Source organism: Phaethon aethereus (genome assembly GCF_964289735.1).
Source record: "Phaethon aethereus genome assembly, chromosome: 3".
In the NCBI taxonomy this organism is placed as follows: domain Eukaryota; kingdom Metazoa; phylum Chordata; class Aves; order Phaethontiformes; family Phaethontidae; genus Phaethon; species Phaethon aethereus.
Genome location: NC_138576.1, coordinates 124,553,792 through 124,577,199, shown reverse-complemented (window position 1 = coordinate 124,577,199; position 23,408 = coordinate 124,553,792). Strand labels below are relative to the sequence as shown.

General features: G+C 38.4%; 1 protein-coding gene across 1 annotated transcript in view; it reads left to right on the top strand.

Annotated features, from left to right (window-relative positions):
• Positions 1–23,408, top strand: part of PLCB1 (phospholipase C beta 1) — a 398,958-nt gene that overhangs the window by 282,804 nt on the left and 92,746 nt on the right. The window contains exons 11-14 of the mRNA XM_081998073.1: positions 7,717–7,874; positions 12,128–12,210; positions 19,419–19,503; positions 19,996–20,173. Coding sequence (XP_081854199.1) covers positions 7,717–7,874; positions 12,128–12,210; positions 19,419–19,503; positions 19,996–20,173 — 504 coding nt within the window. The remainder of the gene's footprint in view (positions 1–7,716; positions 7,875–12,127; positions 12,211–19,418; positions 19,504–19,995; positions 20,174–23,408) is intronic.

Sequence of the window (23,408 nt, the reverse complement as noted above, 5' to 3'; positions counted from 1 at the left end):
CTCTATTGTTTGCACAGCAAAGTTAAAAATGCTTTAAGATTCCTCAAAAAGTAAGACAGTTTAGGAACCCAACTTTTGGCACTCATTTTCTAGTCTAAGGTGCTGTTAACTTGTGAGACAATAATTGTAAATTTACTATTTTAGTTTAGTTTATGTAGGAACAAACATTTTTGACAAGCAGATGTGTGCAGGGGGGTTTCTCCTGTTTGCTTTGTCTTGTCACGTTTGCTAATGTCTTAGCATTATGCTAAAAAAAAAAAAGAGGTGATGCTGCAGTGTGTGCTAAAAATGTGGCTCATGGATAATGTAGGCTTTTTAATGTTATTAACAGACTTACCTTGACTGACCAAGTTCTTCGGAATGGCAGTATGCCAAAACATAAACAAAACCATGCAGTGGTGATGCACAGTTTAAATAGACCATGTGGTAGTTACTTTCATCTTTTTTGTGTTTGTTAGTAGCACTTTGTACAGCACCTTCTAGTGCTTCATAAAGTGAATGAACTGTCATTGTTTCCATTAGACAGAATTTTTCAGAGGTTTATATCTTGGCTGTAAAATGTATTTTGTGCTAAAACTTGTCATATACGTATTTGGCTTGACAGCTATTTTGTTTCTCTGAATTAAAAGAAATGAAAATCACTGTGGCCACTTTAAGTTATGATTCCAATATGCAGAAATTTATGCTCTTCAAAAGAGCGCAGACATGTGCAAAGCAAAAGCAATTTTTAATTATGATATTTTTCATGCCTCTTACCTCCTGTGTGGACTTTGTTCTGTCAGTGAGGATTAGGACCCACTTAAGCACATGCTGCAGCTTTATACAGATTTTCTGGAAGAAAACAGTAAAGCTGTTGTACCAATGTCGGAAGCATAGGCTCACAGGGAGGACAGACAGTGCAGTTTAAAGTTGGTCTGAAGAGATAAAATTATTCTGTCCCCTGTACCAGTATGAATTTATAGTCAGTACCATACCACAGATTTTTATCGGGGCTGATCAGGGCAGAGTCATGTTTTGAAGGTCTAGAAGCACAGAACTCAAAGAACAAAAAATTAAGGATGCAAATTCTTGATTAGTCTGACCCATTCTAAATTTTTAACTGCACCACAAATGACCTAACATACTTAATTATTTTAGGAGAAAGAAAGTTTACCTTGAAACTTTCCACGTTCGCTTTGACTTGTATGTGAAAGTCTGCAAATCATCTCAGTTGCATCTACTGGTTTCTTTGCCTGCATTTCTGAATAATTTCAGAAGCTACATTTGGAAGTATGATCCTCAGTCTTAATTTAACATAATATTTGAGGCTTAGTAAATCGGGGGGAGTAAACATAGGGGATAGTGCAGAATAGATTTGAATCTCTTTCAAATTCAATTTCAAAGTGTGTATTTTCACATTTAGAAGCACAAGACACATACCCTTCCCTTTTAGTGGGTTCATTGTGTTCAGTAAATGTGTGGCAGATGGCTGACAATGGGATTAATGATTTGACTTTTATCTTCATATTACAAAAACTGACAGCCTTCGATTTTGCTTTGAGGCTAGACCAGATCAGCAGTCACATTGCCATTTGCTTTCTTCCAGGAAGGACTTAGTTCAGCTGAAACCTATAAAAGTAATGGTGGCAGACTGTTCTTTTCCCCAAGAAAATCTCAAAGGGTCTGCTAAGTGCTCATGGCTTTGGAAGGGAAGCTTTGGTAGCACCTCTGCCCTCATTTGAGCTGTAAAATAGCAACTAGTCATGTAATAATTATTAGAACAATAAGAAAACCATTCAGTCTAGCAATACTTTATGATTACTGTGCTTATTGCCCTACCAATTATCTCTCCCTTTGTTAGTTTTTTAAACCCAGAAAACGCATGCACAAAGAAACAATGTTATAACATAAAAAGAAACATGTGCACACTCTGAATTTATTTTTAATTACGCTGATCATTTTCCTAGCCTTTAGTAGAAACCCTTGGCAGTACATCAAGTCCTGATTATTTATTTAGAAGTGTTACTGCTTTCTTTTTCTTGGGGAAGTGTAATTTTAAGAATAAAGGTAAAAATTCGTGAAGAAAGAAGTGATTTATAGTGAACCTAGGCTAGCTTAAAGAAATGTCATCTTTTTGAAACTTTTTTTTACTTTCTCTCATTTTTTTTCTCACTGGTATCATATTTATTAATTTACTCCTTTGAAGCCTTAATGTTAATGTGCAACCCTGCTTTTTTCTGGTATCTCACCAAGCTCACCTCAGGTTACTGCTGTTGTCACAGAGGGGAGTGACTTTGCAGCATTCCTCTCAGCAGCACCCAAAGTCAAAGACAAATGATTACATATCATTATTGATATTGCACACTTTGATGGCTATGCAACTTGCTGTTTTATATGTGAAATGCAAAGTATGAAAATCAGAAGCCTTTAACGCATGTTTTATTTTTCGCTAAAAGTAAAGATTAGAGCAGCAGTAACACACAGAGCTATCAGTTTAGCACAGGTAGCCAACATGGTACTATCCCATTCACCCTCAGCATCTGCTTACCTGCTTACAGTCCAGTACTTTCAGTTGTTTCTAGAAAAATACCTCATGAGGGGCATGTTCTCTTCTTTATTGCTGCTGTGGTCTCTCTTCTACCGTCCTCCAGCATTCCTGTTCTCAGTGATTCCTCAGTCCTGTTGTTGCTTACTATCTGCATTCAACACTTCTTGAAACCTTCTTCACCTTCAAAGCTTCCAAAACAGCCTCATTCTTCACCATTTCCAAGATGACAGCACCATATGGAAGGGAAGGAAAGCTGGGTGATGCCTGCCCTGAGCATGAGTTTGTCATACCACCAAGAGTAGTTTTTGGCTGGCTGCTGCGTTGAGCTCAGGTGATTGGCTGGCAAGACCCAAGGCTCTGCTCTCTTCCAGCCCCACCATATCCTTGGTGGACTAGATGGTAGGAAGGCTCAGGGAGCTCCTGCAGCAGAGAGGAGTTGAGCTGAGGAGGAGTGATAGCTGTCCTCCTGCCAGCAGACCCAGCTAATCCTGTCCAGCACTCTAAGGCAGATAAATGTGGTTCTTCCTGGCACTGGGGTCACAGTTTATCTTAGCATGAGGACTAACGGATAGAAAGAAGAAGTAGTGGTTGTTGTGCAGCTCTTCCATCCATCTGCAGTTTATTGGGGTATTTTTTACCTTCCAGCTGTCATTTTTTCTAGTGATTCACCTTCAGAATATCATAAAACCTTGTGTAACCCTGAGGAAAAGGGCTGAGTTTTCAGAGGTGGAGTTAATTTGAACATGATGCCTTCACCTCACAGGAAGGAAGCTACAGACCACCATCTGGGCCCTGTGGCCTGTTCAGTGCAACTGTGGAAGCTGCTTCAATGTTACCTCATTGAACTGACTACAGCCATTAAAAAACAGTCATCAGAGGGAAAGCTGTTGTTGCTTTACAAAGGGGAAAGATAGTCTAGTCTGTGTGGAAGGTCTTAGGTGGAACTTTTTGAGATCCCAGTTTGGTGCCCTGCTCTCAAATCCTACATGTAAAAAATAGCTTCAATAAGATGGAGGTTCCCATCTGCCTGACTCTTTTGCATTTTCCTCTGAGGCTGTTTGGCTTTTCTGAGAAGATGACTACTCAATTAAGCAGACTCTGAGTAAAAATTCCTTAGGTCTCCTGCTCTGCAGTGTTTTTACATGACTGCTCTAATTTTGACATCTGAGTGTTCATACTAGCACTGTTAAATCTTAGTTTATCTTTTTGTTGTCCTAAGGGGTACCTGCCCTCCGATACCAGCTTCACCCATGCCAATTCGCTCTTTTGTAAGCCATACTCTGAGGGAATTTCTGCTTTTTAAAGTGAGTGGAAACCTCGTAAAAGGGAGAGGAAAAAATCATATAGATTGTATCCTTAAGGCAAAATTAATTATTCTAATACAGATCAGCAACTAGCACTGAAATTTCTTGCCTCCAGTAGCAGCAGAGGTGAACATAAAGAGTTTTAAAAAAAATACTGTTTGGTCTGATCTGAGATAACTGGATTCTCAAGAAGAAGAACAGTCAAGTTCATGAAAGTGGTTTGTTGCCTTTAAGTAATGTTTCATTCACTACTGCCTAGTGAGTTTTCAAGATCCTCTGTGCCTTCTCTTATTTGGCCTCTTTAGGCCAACCAGTTGAAGAATATTGAAATAAGAGATATGTTATTTTCTAAACCCCCTCTTTAAGGAGGATAAAACTGTGTTGAGGATTGGGTAACCTCTCTGACTCCAGTAGCAGCATTTGAAGACCTTCAAATAGCTGAAATCTGTAAGACAAAGGTACAGAGAGTGGGCAGCAGGGGAAGGGCTCTGTGAGTAGGTCCAGGTGGGTCCCACTTCCTCACTGCAGTTGGAGAGACTCAGCTGGTCATGGGGTGTGTGTTTCTCAGTTGGGTCCCCAGCTAGGATAAGGGTTACCCCATGCACCCCGTGCTGGATATTGTCCGTCACGTAGCCTGGATGCAGCGTGGGACCTGCCCAGGCACTGCCAGCAGCTGAGCAGAAATGCAAACTCAGCGCCTGGCCAGCCCTCCTGGCATACGCAAGTGTCTCATCTTCTGCTTGGGTGGGCCTGAATCAATACTGACAGCAAGTGTATTCCTGCTGCTGGCTGGAGCAAGCTTGACCGCATGTCCTGCTTTGTCCAATGTAAAGTGTTAAAAATTACAGCCATAGGGTGAGAGCCTTATTATACTTACATACAAGCAGTAACAAAATATGTCATAGTGTGGAGTCTAATTCATTTGTCCTGTGCGTGGCAAAATAGCTCAGAAGGAAAATCAATTCAGATAAATGTACTGTGTCTAAAACAAACTTAGCCACCAGCACCTTCTGTTGCTGCCGGAGTCAAGAGCCTGACCCCTAGCAGTGCGGGACTCTTGAGTTTGCACGCTGCGAACTGCAGCGTATGATCCGTATGATTGCTTTTCCAGGACTTGCCTGAAGAGAAGTTGTTCAGCACCCCATGTCTGTGCAGGGCAAAGGGAGTATACAGGCACTACTTCATGCCGGGAGAAGGTGGTGCCATAGGTGGGCGAGGGGACAGAAGCAAGCAGCTTCTGTTTCTAGAGTAGTGAAGAGTCAGGTGACTCCAAGTACCTGGATCCAAATACCCCCGGTTTTAGGGAGGATACACGTCATAAAATTGTAAACAAATTTCAAGTGCATGTATTGCAAATAACTTGCCGTCGGAAAAATAGTGATGAATGAACCCATCAAGGATGCACTTGCTGAGAAATGAGCAGCATAAAGTTACAGAAGTGCAGAACCAATCTGTATGCAGAAACATGGGTCATATGCCCAGCTTATATCAATTAGCTCAGGCTCATTTTGCATAGTGTCCTGTCAGGTATGATTTGGCCAATTATATTTCTTAGAAAAGTGAGGTTTTGTCACAATCTGTTTCTTCTTATCCACTCTAGGGTGATGGGATACAAATTACTGTATATGCTGTATGTATTGTAGAAGGGAATACATAATGCTTTCAGTTTCCAGTATAAAAAAATTCATCTGTAGTCAGGATATTAAAAATATACTGGAAGTATTCCCCTTAGTGCCTGTGTTAGAACATTTTAGAATGCGTCTATTAAAGGGATAGTTTGGGATAGATGCAAATAGAGACTCACACAACAGAAGTTTAGAAATAATATGTGCAAAAAACATTTGAGGGAGCATTCCCAATATTCAGAGGGAGCATTCCCAATATTCGATATGTCAGCAGAATAAGCTGTTGAGACTATTAAAACACTTGCTAGGATTTTGCACTCTGACTGGGAGTCTTTCTAAAGATTTAATGTTTTGGAGGTTGAATATCCTCTTATCCTTAGCAGGAATCCTTCCAAAACGTCTGAGCCTTATTAATAAGGTAGTGTGGAGTAGTGTCATATGGCAAGCGATGCATGTCATGATTTGCTTAAGCACTTTTGAAGGTTAAGGATCTTGTAGTCCAAAACGCTTAGCAATCATAACGGCCAGGAGTCTCTCAGGAAGTATAGTAGAGTTTGTTAATCATAAAATAGTTTGTCAATCCGAATTCAATATACTTTGAGGGAGAAGAAAGACAACATGAAAACAGGTTTCTAAGTGAATGTAGTTTTTTAGGCAGCAGAGTTCAACAGATCCGTATAATGACAGCCAATTTTTCATAAGCAGATGCTTAGGGGTGAGTATGCAGAAATGTGTGCTGTTGTACCCTGATCCATGCTCATGCTTGTTTGCATCCTGCAAAGAAAAAGAGCCACTGCTTACCCCAGGTATTGGGATTGCACCAAAAACACTTTTGTGTGAGTAAGGATAACCTGCCATAATCAAAGGGCAAACACAGGAAAAAGTTAAGTTTAAAAAAAAAAAAAAGAGAGACATATTGTCAAGTTGATGACTCCATTTGGATTTTCAGAACCTTCCAGCACTGGCCAAGTTCTTCTGTTATTAATACATATTTCTCACTGGTTGCCGCAGCATAAATCTTATGGATTTCAACAGGAGTAATGTTAATACCTTGTGGACTATTTATGATTGCTCCAGCTCGTGTATCAGATACAAACAGTAAACAGGAATTTTAAAATTGGAGGGGTTTTCTATTACAGTTTTTAGTGGAAGGTGAAAACACAGAGAAAGCAGACAATGCTATTTAGTGAAGCAAACCCCAAAACATGTAGTTCCCAGTGTAAAACCTGAACACAGAACCACAGAGACAATAAAATAAGGATGAGAGTAATCTACATTATATTATATGCCAGCCTGGATGAAGTATTTCTATGTCCCCCATCATCAAAGAATCTTTAGTGCAAATGAACTCACTGCCTTCTTAAAAAACAAGTGAATTCCCTTCAAGAAATCTAGGCAGGTCTTCTCAGGAAGTCTGCTAGAAAGCAGGAAACCGCATCCGTTTTCTTCACATCTAAACCAAGAACTAAGCCATTCTTCCATTACCTTTATCTCTCTGCTGCAAGAAATTTCTATCCGGATGACTGGAATCAAACCTGTTGCAGCAGGTGAAGACACCCTGGCTAGATATCCTTCCCTGAATACAGCTGGACTTCTTTGTGCTTGTGGGGTTTTTTTGATACTTCTTGCATTTGGGAAAAGCTGTTTTCCTTGTTTATTTTTAGATTTATATTATGTCATTGATGGAAACTGGTAGCTTAATTAAATATCTCCCTACATAGTGCAGTATCACATCAGGAAATTTAACTAACCAATGCAGTGATTAGTGTATTAAATATTGATTTGAGACCTAGTAAGCGTACCATCAGTGACCGTGCAGGAAGTTTGTTTTGTCTTGTATTAAACTGCATTGCATGTTATGAGAAAATGTGATCTTGCTGTCCTGAGTCACCTCTGAATTTCACATTGCCTGTCAAAAGATCTTTGATCTTTTAGAAATGAGTTATTTTATTTTATTTTATTTTATTTTATTTTATTTTATTTTATGTATTTGATGCTGTCTATCAGAAGTTTTTGAATTGGCTTCAGTTCAGTTATTTCTTCTCACTCACAGCAGTTTAACTGAGGGCAGAATCCAAACCATGACATGACTCTTAAGTCATTTCCATTGCCTTCTTATGCTTTTTGTATGCCTTTAAGTGTTATTCCTCTCAGCCAAGGGTAAAAGATGCTGTTAACTCTTAATTATTATTAGATTATTTGTATTTATTCCCAAGGCCCAAAATTACTTCCCTTTTTTCATGTTCTTGTGCTGTTGCAGCTGGACAGCTGGCCGGTAACTCATCGGTGGAGATGTATCGGCAAGTGCTTTTGTCAGGCTGCCGCTGTGTGGAGCTGGACTGCTGGAAAGGACGAACAGCTGAAGAAGAGCCGGTCATTACACATGGATTCACTATGACAACTGAAATATCCTTCAAGGTACAGCAGCACAGCATACTGGTGTAGTTGGCTTTAGCTGAGGCGGTTTCTTTCATGTAAAATGCATCACAAATACATTGTGAGAATGTTACTGCAAAGGTGAAGAGGAATGTGAGGGCAAAAAGATGTAAGAGGTGATTTTGGAGCATGTGCAGAATCATTGGAAGAGAAGAGTTACAGTATTTGGACCTTGCACAGGAAGAGGTTCTTGGTCATCATGGCAGTCAGAGGAAAAGGGTGTGACTATCACACACTATGGTGTGATAGTCTGTGCCACCCGGTCCTTACTTCTGCAGATGTTCTTGCAGCAAATCTCACAGGGAGAGAAACAGGGTAGGCCACAGCCAGGGCTGAAATACCAGATATTGCCACCACAGCTGGTTTTACATGATGTGAATCAGTTCTGCGGATGGATCTGCAGCCAGGATGATAGGGAGGAAGGACTGCTTTGTGTTACAGCTCCATAGCATGCAGCAAGGAGGAGAGCTGAGATGAAGGTCGCAAGGACTTGAACAACAATAAGCAATGAATCAGTATACTCTTTTTCTCTTGTCTGCCTGGTAAATGAGAATGGGAGAAGAATGTGCTGAAGTGAGGTAGGAAAGAGCAGCTATCGTGGAAATCTTTACAATTTGCAAGCCTTTAAATTCCTATGAACAGAGAACAGGCTACTCGTGCCCAGTTCACAAGTCCCATCCACAGGGACCAGACACGTTATATTAACTATTTAAAAAATTAATAACAATGTGTGCAATGTTACGTTTATCCCTGATACTTGGATTAGATTTGAAGCACTGGAGGATGAAGAAGAAAAATTAGTATCTTTGGAGAGTGTGATGGGATATTTGTGCTATTCAAACCCTAAACATATCATCTGTAGTTCTGAATTTCATCTTTCATTTCCTTTTTCTATAATAAAAGGTAGATACTATACCCTTAGCAATAACCTTAAATTGTTATCTTCCTGTTATTCTTGAAAGATGGTTTTGATTCAAGGTGTTAGAGGAGCAAGATGGAAGTGTTTTCCTATAGTATTAAGATTGGTATTCAGCACAGCTTATAGTGATACATCAGGATATCATTTCTGAAGAAATAATTCTTGTTCATCTGAGACATGAACTCGCCATGGAAATATGTTTCTAGATTTACCTTCTGTGCACAAGAAGGTGTGGAAAAATATTCATTGCTGAATTTGGTTATGTTACAGGTGTTAGGTGTGGCTTCTCTACTAGCTACAGCTTTGAAGCATGTCTCCCACACTTGAATCATGAGTTGTTGGGGGTTTTTGTCTTCTAGTGCTTTCCTTTAGGAAAAAAAAAAGCAAGCAATACTGCCACACAGATAAAACATTCACTTGCACCAGAACACTCTTTTCTTTTTTTCAATTTGTTTTCTCTAACTCTTCACTGATTGAGTTAATCACAGGAAAACGTAAACCACAACCTTCTTGCACATTTGTTATTAACTTTCCAGTTATGTTTATATGAAGCCAATTATGTTTATGTGTGTAAAGTTTGATTGCTCAAGTCCTTTAATTAAGGAAGATAACTCTCAACTCCTTTGGTCATGAGCAGGAATTTAAAACAAAGTTAATCTGATTCTTAAAAGGATCATTAGCAGGAATGAGGGTTATCCCTGGTTATTTAGAAGTTCAACCCTAGGCATTGTGTTTGCGGGAGACTTATTGGAAGGCATTTTAAACCTACTCAGCAATATTTCTTCTTTAATTCAGGGCAAATATTTTTTCCCACACAGAAAAATGTAAAAATGTATCGACTGCTGGTGTCTTTTCAACACTGAAAGTGTGCTGCTTGGCTGAGGAGGAGCAAAATGATGGTGAAATAATGTGTCAGAAGCGTGTGAATCAATTCAGAGTGATCACTGGGTCTTGAATGCTGAATCATTTATCAGCTCACGCTTTTGGCGTGACCACAGCACACAGAGTGCTTCTGTTCAGTCTGTCAGTTTTCACTGCCTCAGATAGGCTTTCTGAAGTGTGGAGACAGAAGCAATGTATACTCCCCATCTTTATGTTGCTGGGGGTTTTTCGTGGCTTTTTTGGTTTGGTTGGTTTTTACCTTGCTTCATGACACAGAAATCGGTAAGTTTTTTTTCAGCTGTAGACTGTGAGCTGCTGCCAGGGTGAGATCTTCTAGGGAACTAACTATTTTTCATGCCATAACCAGGAATCTGTGCACATTTACTTTACACATACCGTGGAGACCTGTTTCAGGTGAGTTATTCTGCAGCTGGAGTAAAGTATGGAACTTACCATGTTGTTCCTCTCTGACCATAGAGAATTTGCATTTACATTTGAATGCAGTGCAAGGCTGAAACACCAGCATACCTATTTCTCCACTGAACCAATGCCTGAGTTTCTTATCCTCAGATGAGCGTGTAATCGTGAGAGTGTAATCGTGATTTTACTCTTTCAGGTTATTTTCCCCACACATGCTGAATTTCATCCCTTTTTGCAGTTGAGAAAGCAGTTGAAAATAAATTTATTGATTTACTCCATAGCTTGAGCAGTGTGTAGGAGCAAGAAAAGCCGCAGGACTGCTTTTGGCAGTACCTCTTACATCGAACCTCAAATGTTCTTAAGCCCTGCATCATGCTCCATAACCCAAGGGAGGGTGCAGGTGGGGGAGACCAAGACAATGCTAATGATCTGGATGGAGAGCATCAAGACACGAGGGCTCAATATTTGTAACCTGTTTCTCAGCACCGCTGTTCCCTTGTAATGGTAAAACTGCCTTCGATGCTTTTGAGAATCCCACTGGTTCTGAACAGCATTAAGGCGGTACCAGTACTTAGCGATTTACTGGAGCTGGAAAGAAAGTGTGCTGCAGGAATCACTCCATCGTGCATTCCCCTATGGGAGAACTGCTGCTGTGAAACAGCATCTTCCTACCTGCCTTCATCCAGCCTTCTGCACCATTTATTGTTCTTCCAATAAATGCTTTGCCTTTCTGCTTTCTTTAAAGGCTAGAAGTGGTCTTGGTTGAAGCACATGACTGGTTAGTGATATGTGAAACATTTAAATATTTGGTGATTGCAGTTTATTAAAAATAGTAATTTGTCACCTGTGTGTGCCGAGAGAGATAGTTTCTCGTCTTATAAGAGACACTACAACAATTTGTGCCTGAGCTGTGGTTTTTTTCTACTTACATGAAGACTGTAAATTCTGTTTGTATCCTAGCTCATATCAGCAAATCTTCAGATGGCTTGTGCTTTCCTTCTACCTCTGGATTCTGCAACCCAACATCAGAAGAATAGGCCAGAAGCTCAGCTTTCATTTTAGGAAATGCATTTCTTACTGTTTTGCTTTTGATTTGAGCCTTTAAAAGTACAGAAAATGAAGAAAAGAAATCTCCAGAGGAGGCTTATTTAAAATAAATAGATCTTTTAGGTTTTAGTTGTCCTTATGATTTGAGAGGGAACAGGCTTATGGGTTCTTATAAACTCCAGAGTTTGACAGCAATGTGTATGGAAAGTCTTCAGTGTTTGATAAGTTCCTTTGCAAAAAGATTTGTGTTCCAATAAGGAAACATTGAATAATTTGTAACAGCGAGTGCACCACGATATTGTGCACCCCACTAAAAGTAGTGTAACCAAATGATTCCTCCACTAGATTTACTGTTGCCAGTTTCCATCAGAGCTGAAAGGAAACTTCTACAGAAGCTTCATTTTCTGAGCCCTCTGATGATTACTAGACAGCCAACAGTTTTAACTGAATAATGTGTTTTTCATTTTTTCCTTTCTTTTTTTTTTTTCCTCCCTTAAAGGGATTCCTCTCATCAAAAAAAGAGGGAACTAAAACTTGTGAGTCAGAGTAACTAAGGATTTTAGGGATACGTGCTTATGCTGATGATGTTTAGAAGATACGCATTTGTCAGAGCATGTTTATTATTATGTAAAATAGTTCATGAAAGCCATAGCTTCAGGCATGGAACAACTCCATGCAAAGACCAAGTTTTACATTTAAACTATTGATTTAGGCAGACATAAGTCATTTCTTGAGAAATGCAATGCTTGAGGCTCATCAGACGTTTTGAGACTTGATTACCGTTCAGGTTGAAAAATTCCGTTGCTGGAAAAGCACATCCAGAGCTTTGTGGAATGTTTAGAACAGAAGGTCTCATTTCAGGCAGTTTGGATATGATTTTAGACCTCTGTCTGAAATCTGTCTTTAGAGACCAAAACACTGTTTCTCTAGACATGAATTTGTAACTCTATGTATTTTGATTCTTTAGGAAGTAATAGAAGCTATTGCTGAATGTGCATTTAAGACATCGCCCTTTCCAATCCTCCTTTCCTTTGAAAATCACGTGGATTCGTAAGTAATTACCATGTTTTCATGTGTGGTGGTATATTTTTTGATAAGATGTAAGCACAGAATTATGTATGCACTTGTGGCAGTTTTATTATATGATATGATCAATAACTGTTACCCCCCAAAAAACCTTTTATCAGTCTAAGTAAGCAAAATGATCAGAATGAATCAGGCACATTTTTAAAAACCTTCCTGAATTAGAAACTTCTGTATGAAAGAGAAGGTTTGAATAATTGTGAGACAAATTATGTTAACTTTACAGTCTCAGTATGTCCTGCTGGAATGTAGCAGTACTTCATCAAAGAAAAAGAAGCAATATTTCACCTCCTTATGACCCTATTCTGTGCTAGAAGCATATTCTGTGCACAGAATTTGGTCTGTTTCTCATATGTTAGAAGAAGAGACCAGAACCATAGACTAGCTAGGATTGCAAAATAGGTGATATGGATGGCCAGGAACTGTTCAGTTTCTGCCAAAAAATACCGGTTTGCCTAAACTGTTTTTCTTTTTTTTTTTTTTTTAATTACAAAAAAAGGACAGTTTTCCTGTGTAAGAACAGAAAACAAAAAGTGAGAAGACTTCTAAATTTGTCCCAGTGATCTATTTTTTATTATCATTATTGGTTTAGTTCTAATTTTTCTTTTTTTAAGTTTGACATTAACTTGGGTTTTGAATATAGAGACCACATGGTTCAAAGTGAGGTGACATTGACACAAAACACATGCCTTAACTGCAATTGCTTTTCCCCCTTTTGTTTTCTGCTGTGAAAACATTTTCAACACTTCTGGGACCAGTTTGGCCTGCGAAACCTTTTTTTTTTTTTTTTTTTTCCCATTTGAAATAAAAAGTAATCTTTCGGGCACCTATGAATGATTTAATACAAATTGGAAAAGATGTTGGCGCTTTTTCTTCTTGAAGAGCAAAAGAGTGGGGGTTAACTGCTTTTCCATTGTTTTAGGAAGAACATCTTTGTCATAAGGAAAGAAACTTGTAGAAGCAGCTATGTGAGAATGTCACATCTGTTCTTAAAAACAATACTGATTGAAACTTACGTAGGCAGAAAAAATTAAAATCTGAGAGTTGACCTACATTACCTCTGCACCTTACCGTATAAGTTTACCTTTTGTACACGGATATGTGCTTTCTCTGTGCACATTAAAAGGCCATACAGTTATGATTCAAACAGCTACCTGTTAAATCCTGCTTAGCTAGTTTTATCTTCCTCTGAAAGACCACACAAATACAGTATTTAATTTCTTTCTCTATTCAGTTCCCTTGCTCCTTTCTTTTTGATGTAAGTTATATCACTTTGGACTTGCTTATGCTCACCTCCTGCCGTAGATTTTAGCTCACAGTGCTTTTCTCAGCGCTTCCAAATGCAACCTCTGGTCTTTAGAAAAGATCTCAACCATCGTTCTTCAGTGTATTATATTTTGTATTCATCCTTCTGTATTTTTTAAAATACGCATTCACTGTTAGTATAAGGTAGAGAATAATCATAGAATCATAAAATCATTTAGGTTGGAAAGGGCATTTAAGACCATCGAGTCCAGCTGTTAACCTAGCACTGCCAAGTCCACCACTAAACCCTGTCCCTAAGCACCATGTCTACATGTCTTTTAAATACCTCCAGGTGAGTCAAACACTTCCCTGGGCAGCCTGTTCCAGTGCTGACAACCCTTTCGGTGAAAATTTTTTTCCCAGTATCCAACCTGAACCTCCCCTGGTGCAACTTGAGGCTGTTTCCTCTTGTCCTATCGCTTGTCACTTAGGAGAAGGGACCAACACCCACCTTGCTACAACCTCCTTTTAGGTAGTTGTAGAGAGCGATAAGGTCTCCCCTGAGCCTTCTTTTCTCCAGGCTAAGCAACCCCAGTTCCCTCAGCCGCTCCTCGTAAGACGTGTGCTCTGGACCCTTCACCAGCTTTGTTACCCTTCTCTGGACATGCTCCAGCACCTCAATGTCTTTCTTGTAGGGAGGGGCCCAAAACTGAACACAGGGTGCAGCCTCACCAGAGCCAAGTACAGGGGATAAATCAATTCCCTAGTCCTGCTAGCCATGCTACTACTGATACAAGCAACATCTAATTTATTTTAACCAGAAGGGATATATTTTTCTTCCTTTAAAATCATTAAGACTGAAGTCTTCAACTATTCCAGGGAGATCTCTTCTATTTTAGGAAAGTAAAGAAGTAAATAATTATATAATGTAAATGCCTGTCAGATGTAAGTTATGTACAAAAGTGGCTTTAAAATATAAGATGAAACATTGTCAAAATTGAAAGTGGTGTGATACTGAAGGAACATCTCTAAAAGGGAACAGTTACTGCTGCATTACTCCAATCTTTACACTTTGCCCCACAAAAACCATTGGGCCTTTCTCATCAGAAAACTCCAGTCATGGACTAATTAATTATCCCTAAGTGTATTATTTGATATCCTTTTCCATGCCTTGCTATGACATAAGTTTTTAGCAAAACATGTCTGCAAAAACAATATCAAGTATTTTCTCTTTCTGAGGCTTTATTGTTATTTATTATTTTTTGCTGCAGTAAATCATCAGGCAATGTGTGTGATTTCTAATTTTGCTTTGGCTGAAAATAAGGTCTAGTTATTTTACTGGCTGCTACAACTATCTCTTCATTTCTGCACTAGTTGCTAGAGAAATCTGCAATTAGTCATGCCACTCACAGGAAGCTTCACCTAATTTCATGGAATTCTCCTTTTGTCTTTTCGTTTACTTGGAATGTTGTTTTTCTCCTAGATCTTAAAAGATGGGCTTTGCTCTAAGTATTAACAAAAAATGTGAAGTGTTTTTATAGAATTGCTGTCAAAGAAATCATATGACATCAATTCCTACTTTTGGGTTACCAAATTTTTCTTCTGATTTTCAAGTTACAAGAGTCACTATTCATGTATGAAATGCTGTTCCTGTACAAATCAGTGGAAATTTTGGCATTGGCTTAAACAGAAATACGGTTTTTAGCCTGTGTTCTGTATTCATGGCTTTTAAGCAGACTGTGATTATCAGAGGTAAATAAAGTTTTACATCACCACCATAGATGTGACAGAGTTAATCACTACTCAACTTAAAATGCAATTTTTCTTCCATCTGTTTCTTTTTTTCATTTCCTTTACTATAACTTCACTCTGTAGTATGTTCATTCTTGCCTATTTTTATACAATAAAAAGTTTAGAAAAAGAGGCAAGCATATAACTTTTAGAATATATGGAATACATTATATCATACAGAATATTATATATGCTATCATTTATGTTGAAGACAAAACATGCACACTGAAGAATGACAGTACTAAGAAAAGATGTGGTTCTATCAAAAAATAAAAAAGTGCTCTGAAAATGTTGAAAAGACCTCAAGGAGACCTTGACGTTTGAAATTGGGCTTGGAAGAAGATAAGCAATCTGCAAATCTGAAAGCAGACACTCTATAATTAGAAATGCACTGATGACATAGCAAAAAGGTTAAGTGATCCTTGAGCAGTATCCGTATAAGATTGCTTCCAAGATTAAATTTAATTACAGTTATTCATATTGCTGGTTTCTTGCTGGAATTGTTATTTCAAATATTAACAGGTTTTTCATCACTTTATTCCTACACTTCAAATTATTTTAGATTCTTCTGGGAAGCATATGTGTCTTTGTCTTATGCAGAAGAAGGATCTCTCTAGAATTGATAATAATATAACGTTAGGAGCAGTAGTTGTGCGGTAGTGCCAAAGAGCCTCTGTGATTGACCTTCGTAATAGGCATAATACAAACACAGTAGAACAAAGTACAAGCAATACAGTAATGGTAATGAAAACATTTCTTAATAGTCTTTATATTTCCATATCTCCAGGTATCATGTTCCCACTTTATCTTCCCTTGCCCTGGCATGTTTTGGGGGCATATATAATTAGTCTATGTGCTACCCATCCATGTCTGCACAGTGGAGATCATAAAGCAGATAAAGTCAGGTCTTTTGAGGCAATCCATTTTCATTACAATACATGAATGCTGAGAGAATTTCCAATAATAGTAGCTGTGGACCAGGAAATACCTGCGTTTTTGTTTCATAACATAAATGGGGAAATATGGTGATGTAGAAGAGTTGGTATTTCAATCTGTTCCTCTGGTTCATAAGTTTGAAAGAAGGGAAAATAAAAAGAAACTGTTATTCTAACTTTTAAAATGCTATAATAGTAATACATAATCTATACTATTACCAATGATCTATCTCGTGAAACAAAATATATATACATATATATATTAGAGAGAGAGAGATCACAAAAAACACCACTCAGTTAAATGCTGGTGCTCCTACATATTTTTTTATTCCCTCTGAGGAGCTTTTAAAAATATCTGTGCATGTAGTCCAATTCACAAAGACAGGTATTGTGTAATGTCAAGGTTTTCCTACTTTGGCCTTGTCTACTACTGCAAGATTTTTTTATAGTATTAAAATCTGTTAGTTTTTCACATAATTTTCCTTTTCCCTCTTTCTGCCTCTGGGATGCAGTGACATTGGAATTTATGTGCTAAACCGAAATAATGTTGCATTACATTTTTTTCTTTTGCAAAAATGAAACCTCTCACTGCTCTCTTGGAGGTAAACATGTAATTAATCACAGAAGATCAGAAGAATTTGTTCTGGCTCTGCTGATAGTTTGAGATGTATTAGATTTAACTCTTGCATGTTTTTTTCTGTTTCCTATCAAGAGTTCTTTTTGGAGTTGATGTACCCATTTAAAAATGCTGATGTCACATCTAATTACTACAATTTCAATAATCGTGCTCTTTTGATTCAAGGAAGATGTCCTTTGAACTTTCTGGGTTCTAAGAGCATGGGTCTATTCAAAATATACACTGGTGGAGAAGACTGAAATAAAATTCACTTGATGACCCCTAGACCCATAGAAAATACCCAGTCTGTCTGCTTGCTAGAGTGAGGTGCCTTTGTTTTCCTTGGTAGCTGGCAGTTCAAAATCGCTAACACACTGTCGTATCCTGATCTGTTCCCATCACCTTCTCTCTTGTGGGTTCTTAGTTCCACTGCCTTGCTTGTCTTCATCTTAATTTTCCATCCTCAGCTAAAAGTGGCTTTTAGCTTTTTTTCAGAATTGGCTGCATGCAAAAGAAAGCATTAATGAAATGCTATAGGGATTTAAACTGCATGCGGCAGTTGCGTAGCTTTGTGGAATAATTTAAAGCCTCCTTGCAATATGTTTTGTCAATGACTGAGCTATTGACTGATTCACCCCGTATCTGTTTCAAGGGACATCCAGAATGCTGATCTCGGGGAAATCACATTTTCTGATTAAAGTGCTCTCAGCTCTGGTTTGGCCTTGCTGACCCCCGAAGAGCTGCAGTGCCAGGTGCTTGGTTGGTAGCTAATGGCAATCTAGACACAGCGGTGGTTGTACTCTTAGTTTGCAAGAGAAAAAATGAGCACTCCTTTTTTCCTATATACCCAGCTCTATTTTGTCATGAAAAATGGCTCCATGGCAATGTAACCACTTATACCATTCGTGTCTCTTCCATCATATACAGATTATAATTAACAGTAGTTGAGGAAGTTATACTAAGCAATATAAACCTGTCCTTTAATCGAGACTTCTCAACAGAGTATCAAAAATGGAAACTTTTAATGATACCTAATCTCAGATGTTACAGATTTTAAACAGGCACATATAGCAAAAATACACAGTTGTCTAAAACCAGAGAGTGACTGTAGCACTGAGCTGCATTTTCAGATGATTTAAGTAATATTTCTGAGCAATATATCTTCAGTCCTAAAACTCCCATCACTGATATGTAGGAATTATTTAATTCTTTGGTTGCACTTTGGGAAAATTGATTATAAGTAGAGTTTACTGAGGTTCAGTTTATTTCTAGAGGATGTCATGAAAACTGCTGAAGTAATTTGCTGTGGTAAAATTTGACATTCTATCTGGTTTTAAATAAAATTTAAAAAAAAAATTTTAAAGGAATCTGACCACATGCCCAAACAAGCTAAAATGATAATTGAGCAGCTCCACCTAGCAGCTTGTTATTACATCTAGATACCCACTAAGAAGGCTGTCCAGAAATGTTGGTCCCAGTTATATACACATAACATGCATGCAGCATGTAATTATATGCATATGAAATGCAGTTACACCAGCACTAATTACAGCACTTCTCCAAATTGGCATAATACCTCTTAGCAGTAGCACAATTACATCTATGCTATGACTGCTGCCAGTGAGGATATGTCAGGGGAAATACTTCTGAGTGAGCTGGCGAGAGCAGTGCAAGTTTCTAGTGCAAACCCAATCCAGGAGGTCTGCGGATAGGTCAGTGCTTTGTCGTGGAGCACAGTGCAGAGACGCAGCCGCAGCTCCAGGCAGGGCTGTGGCTGCATGGGCTGTCACGCTGCACAGGCACAGCACCTCAGCCTACCTCCCAGGGACTAACACAAATAGGGTGGGAAAGTGGGCTGCATTTTAGCATAAAATTTGCAGTAAAACTAACTGCATTTTAGAAATGTGCAGTAAAACTAGCTGCTTCTCTACCAGTGCCTATAACTGATGCAGCTCTGCTGGTTTTGAGACCCAAGTAATGCCTTCTGCCCCTTCTTCTGTAAGGCTGTGCCCTATAGACTTGCCAAGTGAGGTGATAGGTACTCTTGGCTTGGGAAATTTAACAGAGACACCTGCAGAAGAGACTGCTTTCTAGGTAACTGTTTTGGGTTTTATGCCTTAGGTCAGGTGGGACAAAAAAAGTAAGAAATCCAAATGGGGTTGGGAGATGTGTGTGTGAGAAGAATGCCAGGCATGTGTATAAAGTAACAAAAGGAGGAAAATATTTAAACTTTGAATAAAAATTTTGCCTGAGAGAGGAAAATTCATGGAACAGGTATTTCCTTAAAGGTGACAACTGACAGAGTCTTTTATTTTCTACTAAGTGCATGGGAAAACATACCTCAATGTTAGAAGTTCAGTTTCACTGTTATTCAGTTGACTAGTGCCTTTACTTCGTGTACAATCCTTTTGATAAGTTCTGTCAGAGGAATCAGAATAATTGCATGATATATCTAAGTCTCTGAAAAATTCACAGCAATTTGATCAGGAAATTCTATCTAGTTTAGGGATATTAGATATTCCATTACTGCTGCTTTCAATCTGTAGAGTTGGTAGGACTCATTTCTTTCTTTCTTTTCTCCCCTTTAGCCCTAAACAACAGGCAAAAATGGCAGAGTACTGCAGATTAATATTTGGAGATGCACTGCTTATGGATCCATTGGAAAAATACCCGGTAATATGGTTTGGTATTTATCAGATCACAAATACCTGTGTGGATTTTTATTTAAGTGTTTCAGTCCTGTGTTATTCTTCATATACGGCCTTTCAAAGCAGAGTCTAAAGGAGAGGGTTAAACAACCTGAGCTGTTAGTGACCTCAGCATATGATTTCTGATGCAGAGATCATTCTGATACAGTGAATTGTAATCTTCTAAATGCAATTGATTCTCATAGCTGCCATTTCATAATGTAGGCTTTCATATTTGAACTAATCCTTATTTCAGTTATTACTGTAGACATTTCCTAAGGCATTTTTCTTTTATTCTTAAGTGCCCTCAGTAGCGCTGTTTCATTTAATGTTGAGGTTACCTCTTGTGCAAAATATATTTCATTTTACAGGCCTTATAGAGGTTACAAAATCATCTTGCACCATGTGGGCCCTAAGAAATTGCCATAAACTCGTTTCTTTTGTTGTTGTAACAACTTTCTCTTCCTTTTTCTGCAAGCTTGAACCTGGGGTTCCTCTCCCAAGCCCTATGGATTTAATGTACAAAATTCTGGTGAAGAATAAAAAGAAGTCACATAAGTCTGCAGATGGAAGTGCAAAAAAGAAGCTCTCGGAGCAAGCTTCCAACACGTGCAGTGATACATCTAGTATGTTTGAACCTTCCTCTCCTGGAGCAGGTATGAATTGAATCTACAAATAATATTTCTCCCTAAAATACAAATGCCTAATTACACCTATAATTCAATCCATTTACATTGCTTTAGCAAGGTAAAGGTACACCAGTGTGGATCTTACTCAGTAGGAAACAATGCCAAGTGTCATCGATCCAGCAGAAGGCTCACGGCTGAGGAATCACTTACTGAGTGACCTAAAGCTCAGTAGTGCGTAGTAACGTTGATCTGCACTGCTCCTCCACCCTTAGGTGCCTTTTCTATGTGCCCAAGCCCAATAGCAAATACAAATGTTTTCTTTTTTTCTGTTGCCTCTGAGATATGCCTACCATTTGGTGCCCTTTCAGACTTAACCCATTGCACAGGAGAACTGCAGTGGTTCTGCAGTGTCTTAAGGTTTAGGGTAACTGTGAATCAGAGACCTGTTCCTCAGGCAGGCAAGGCTCACCACGCTGTTGTCCTGCATTAGTTGGGAACAGGTCACGGATCTCTATGCAAAGTGCTGTAAGATGTTCTGTTCCAAAGATAGAAACAGGCAAAAATAATACTGCAAACAACTATTACCATCAGGAATTGTAGGGAATGTAGCCGATGGAAAATTACATTGTATTACATTTAACTTGTTCATTATTAGCGGAATTTTAAAAATCAGAAATTAAATAGAAATGTTACTATAATTTAGTGCATGTATTCTGGTAATGCCTGTGGGATCTGCAGGGGACTGTTCTGAGTGTTGATATGCACAAATTAGTAAGAGATGGTCTTTGTCCTGAAGAGCTTAAAACCTAACTAGAAAAGACAACAGAAGTGCAGAAAAATATATAAAGTAAGGATTTGCTTTAAACCGTAGGAGCAGATTAGCAGCAGGACAAACAACAAAATCTGAGTATCCTTATTCCCAGCCCAGTGTCTGTTCCCTGCACTAGAATTTCTTCTTCTTTTTAAGACTGAGATTTTGGATGGCTAAAAGCATAGACATTTGTGCCCCAATAGTAAAATACTTATAGAGCAAATTGAAAGATTTACTGGAATATAATTTCATTACCATTTGCCATTAAAAAACTTTTTTCCATTGTTTGTAATTTTTTCTAAACCTTGATTAACTGAGCTGGCAGTTTGCCTCAAGCTGAATTTAAAAAAAAAAAATCCTGCTGCATTTGTGGATAATATTGTTTATCCTATTAGAAGCAAAGAAAGAGTTTTCAACTATTGTGTTAAGAAACTTTGAAAAGGGCATGCTTTGGAGTAGGGCTAGGATTTCAAAGGAAGATTCATCCTCATGTCAGGAATGGTTTAATACTCTTTTCTTGATTTGCTTTAAACAAATCCCAAGCAACAGAAAAATAAGTGTGTGTATGCCAACTGACTCCTTTCCAACACTTGAAGTCAACCCTGGCTTCCTAACTCTGCATTTTTGTTACCAGCACGCATTGAGTTGCAAAGTATATGTCTTTTGCTTTCCAAGTGCCTGATCTGCATAGAAGGTAACAGCTTTGTCTTTCAGGAGCCTCTCTATGAGCTTTTATAGGAAAAGACCTGGGCTGTGAAGCTAGATGTTGATGATGATGCAAGTCAGGGCGGGCTGTCCCATAATAGGGTGTGTAATTTTACAAATTCCCTGTGAATATTATGTCTGTATTACCTATATAACAACCTCTGTTAACTGCAGATTGTAAAGATAAACACTTACAGATTAGAAAATGCTAGAACTGAGATTGCAGAATTGATGTGGTCACTTGGTTCATCTGTGACTGCTAAAATATATTACTTGTAATCCTTCTGTCAGCCATTGTTTCCCCCTTAGGACCTATGCCTCTTTTGGAGAATGCAGTTAGTCAATATTTTTTCTCTCTGTCATTCAATACTTTATCCTAGATGTACCACCCTCATCTTGCAGTATTGCACAGCTCCAGAGATTTCAGCTATGAGTACGTAGCATTTCTGTAAATCAGATGCCAGATTTCTGTCTGTGAACATTTAAAAAAAAAAATTTAAAAAAATCATCATTTTATAAGACTGCTGTGGCAAGACCCAGTGAAGACCATGGTACCATGGGACAGTGCTCAACAGTCACCATGACACCCTTCTTTTCACTGCCTTGTTCCATATGTGCATCTCAATATCGGCAACATGAAATGCTGGAACGCTGCAAGCACTCCTCTATACGCAGTACCAATTTATATCTGGAGCATGAGAAGAGTAATGCAATTAAAAACTCGCTAAAGGAAGCCTTATTCTTAACATTTCTTAACATGAAGTGTTTCAATACTCTAACCCGAATATAATCTTTACATTTAGCAAGTTGGGCATATTATTCAAATAACTCTGTTTTATTGTATAGCTCCTGTCAGAATTACTGATGATCTCCAGGAGAAAGTTGTGCTGATTTCGCCTTCTTCAGATTTTAAATGAGTTTTTTCACAGCCGTGCAAAAAATATGGAGATTCACACTTCAGTTGATAGCAGGTTTTGCTGTGCCTTATGCTGTTTGAGGTCAGATTTAAACCCAAATAAACCACTATTTTGATACATTTATAAAACATACCATATAAAAGCTATGTGGTGGTGACATAGTAGCAATAATTAAAACAAATCCAAAACAACTTTGTGGAATGACTTGCAAGATGTTCATGAAACTTTTGTAAAAAGTAACTTCAGCAGGGTGTAATATCTGTGAGTGAAAAAAAGTTTTCCCTGAAGGTGTAGCAAAGCTGGCAAAGCAGAAAAAGAATTTCTGAGATAACACTTGTGAGATAGATTGTCATTTTGGTAACAGGCATCTTAAGACTTGGCTGTTCTAGCACAATGAACAGAAGTAAATAAGCCAGATTTTTTAAAAAGTTAGATTACACCACAAGAAGAACAGTGGCAGTTCTACAGGTACATACATTTTACCAAAAGTAGGCCTAGACTGAAAGTTGCCAAAACTTGCTAATTGAATGCTATTTCCCTTTTCGAACAAATTGTTACTTTCTCAGTGAAAGGATGACATTTTTGTCAGAGTAGTGGGTGCTGCAAGGAAAGAATCACAGGAAGAGAGAGAGAGAAAGGGTAGAACTGGCTCCATCATTTCATGATGACTAAATAGAAAGCCGGATAAAAAGTTTCAGGTTCAATGTATGTAAATGCATTGATGCATTGCTGCTGCATGCCTGCTGAGACCATGGCCCACTGTTACAAAGTAAAATGTTTTCGTGAACTGAATAAAGTTCATTTTTTCCTTTTTAAGAATCAGCAAGTA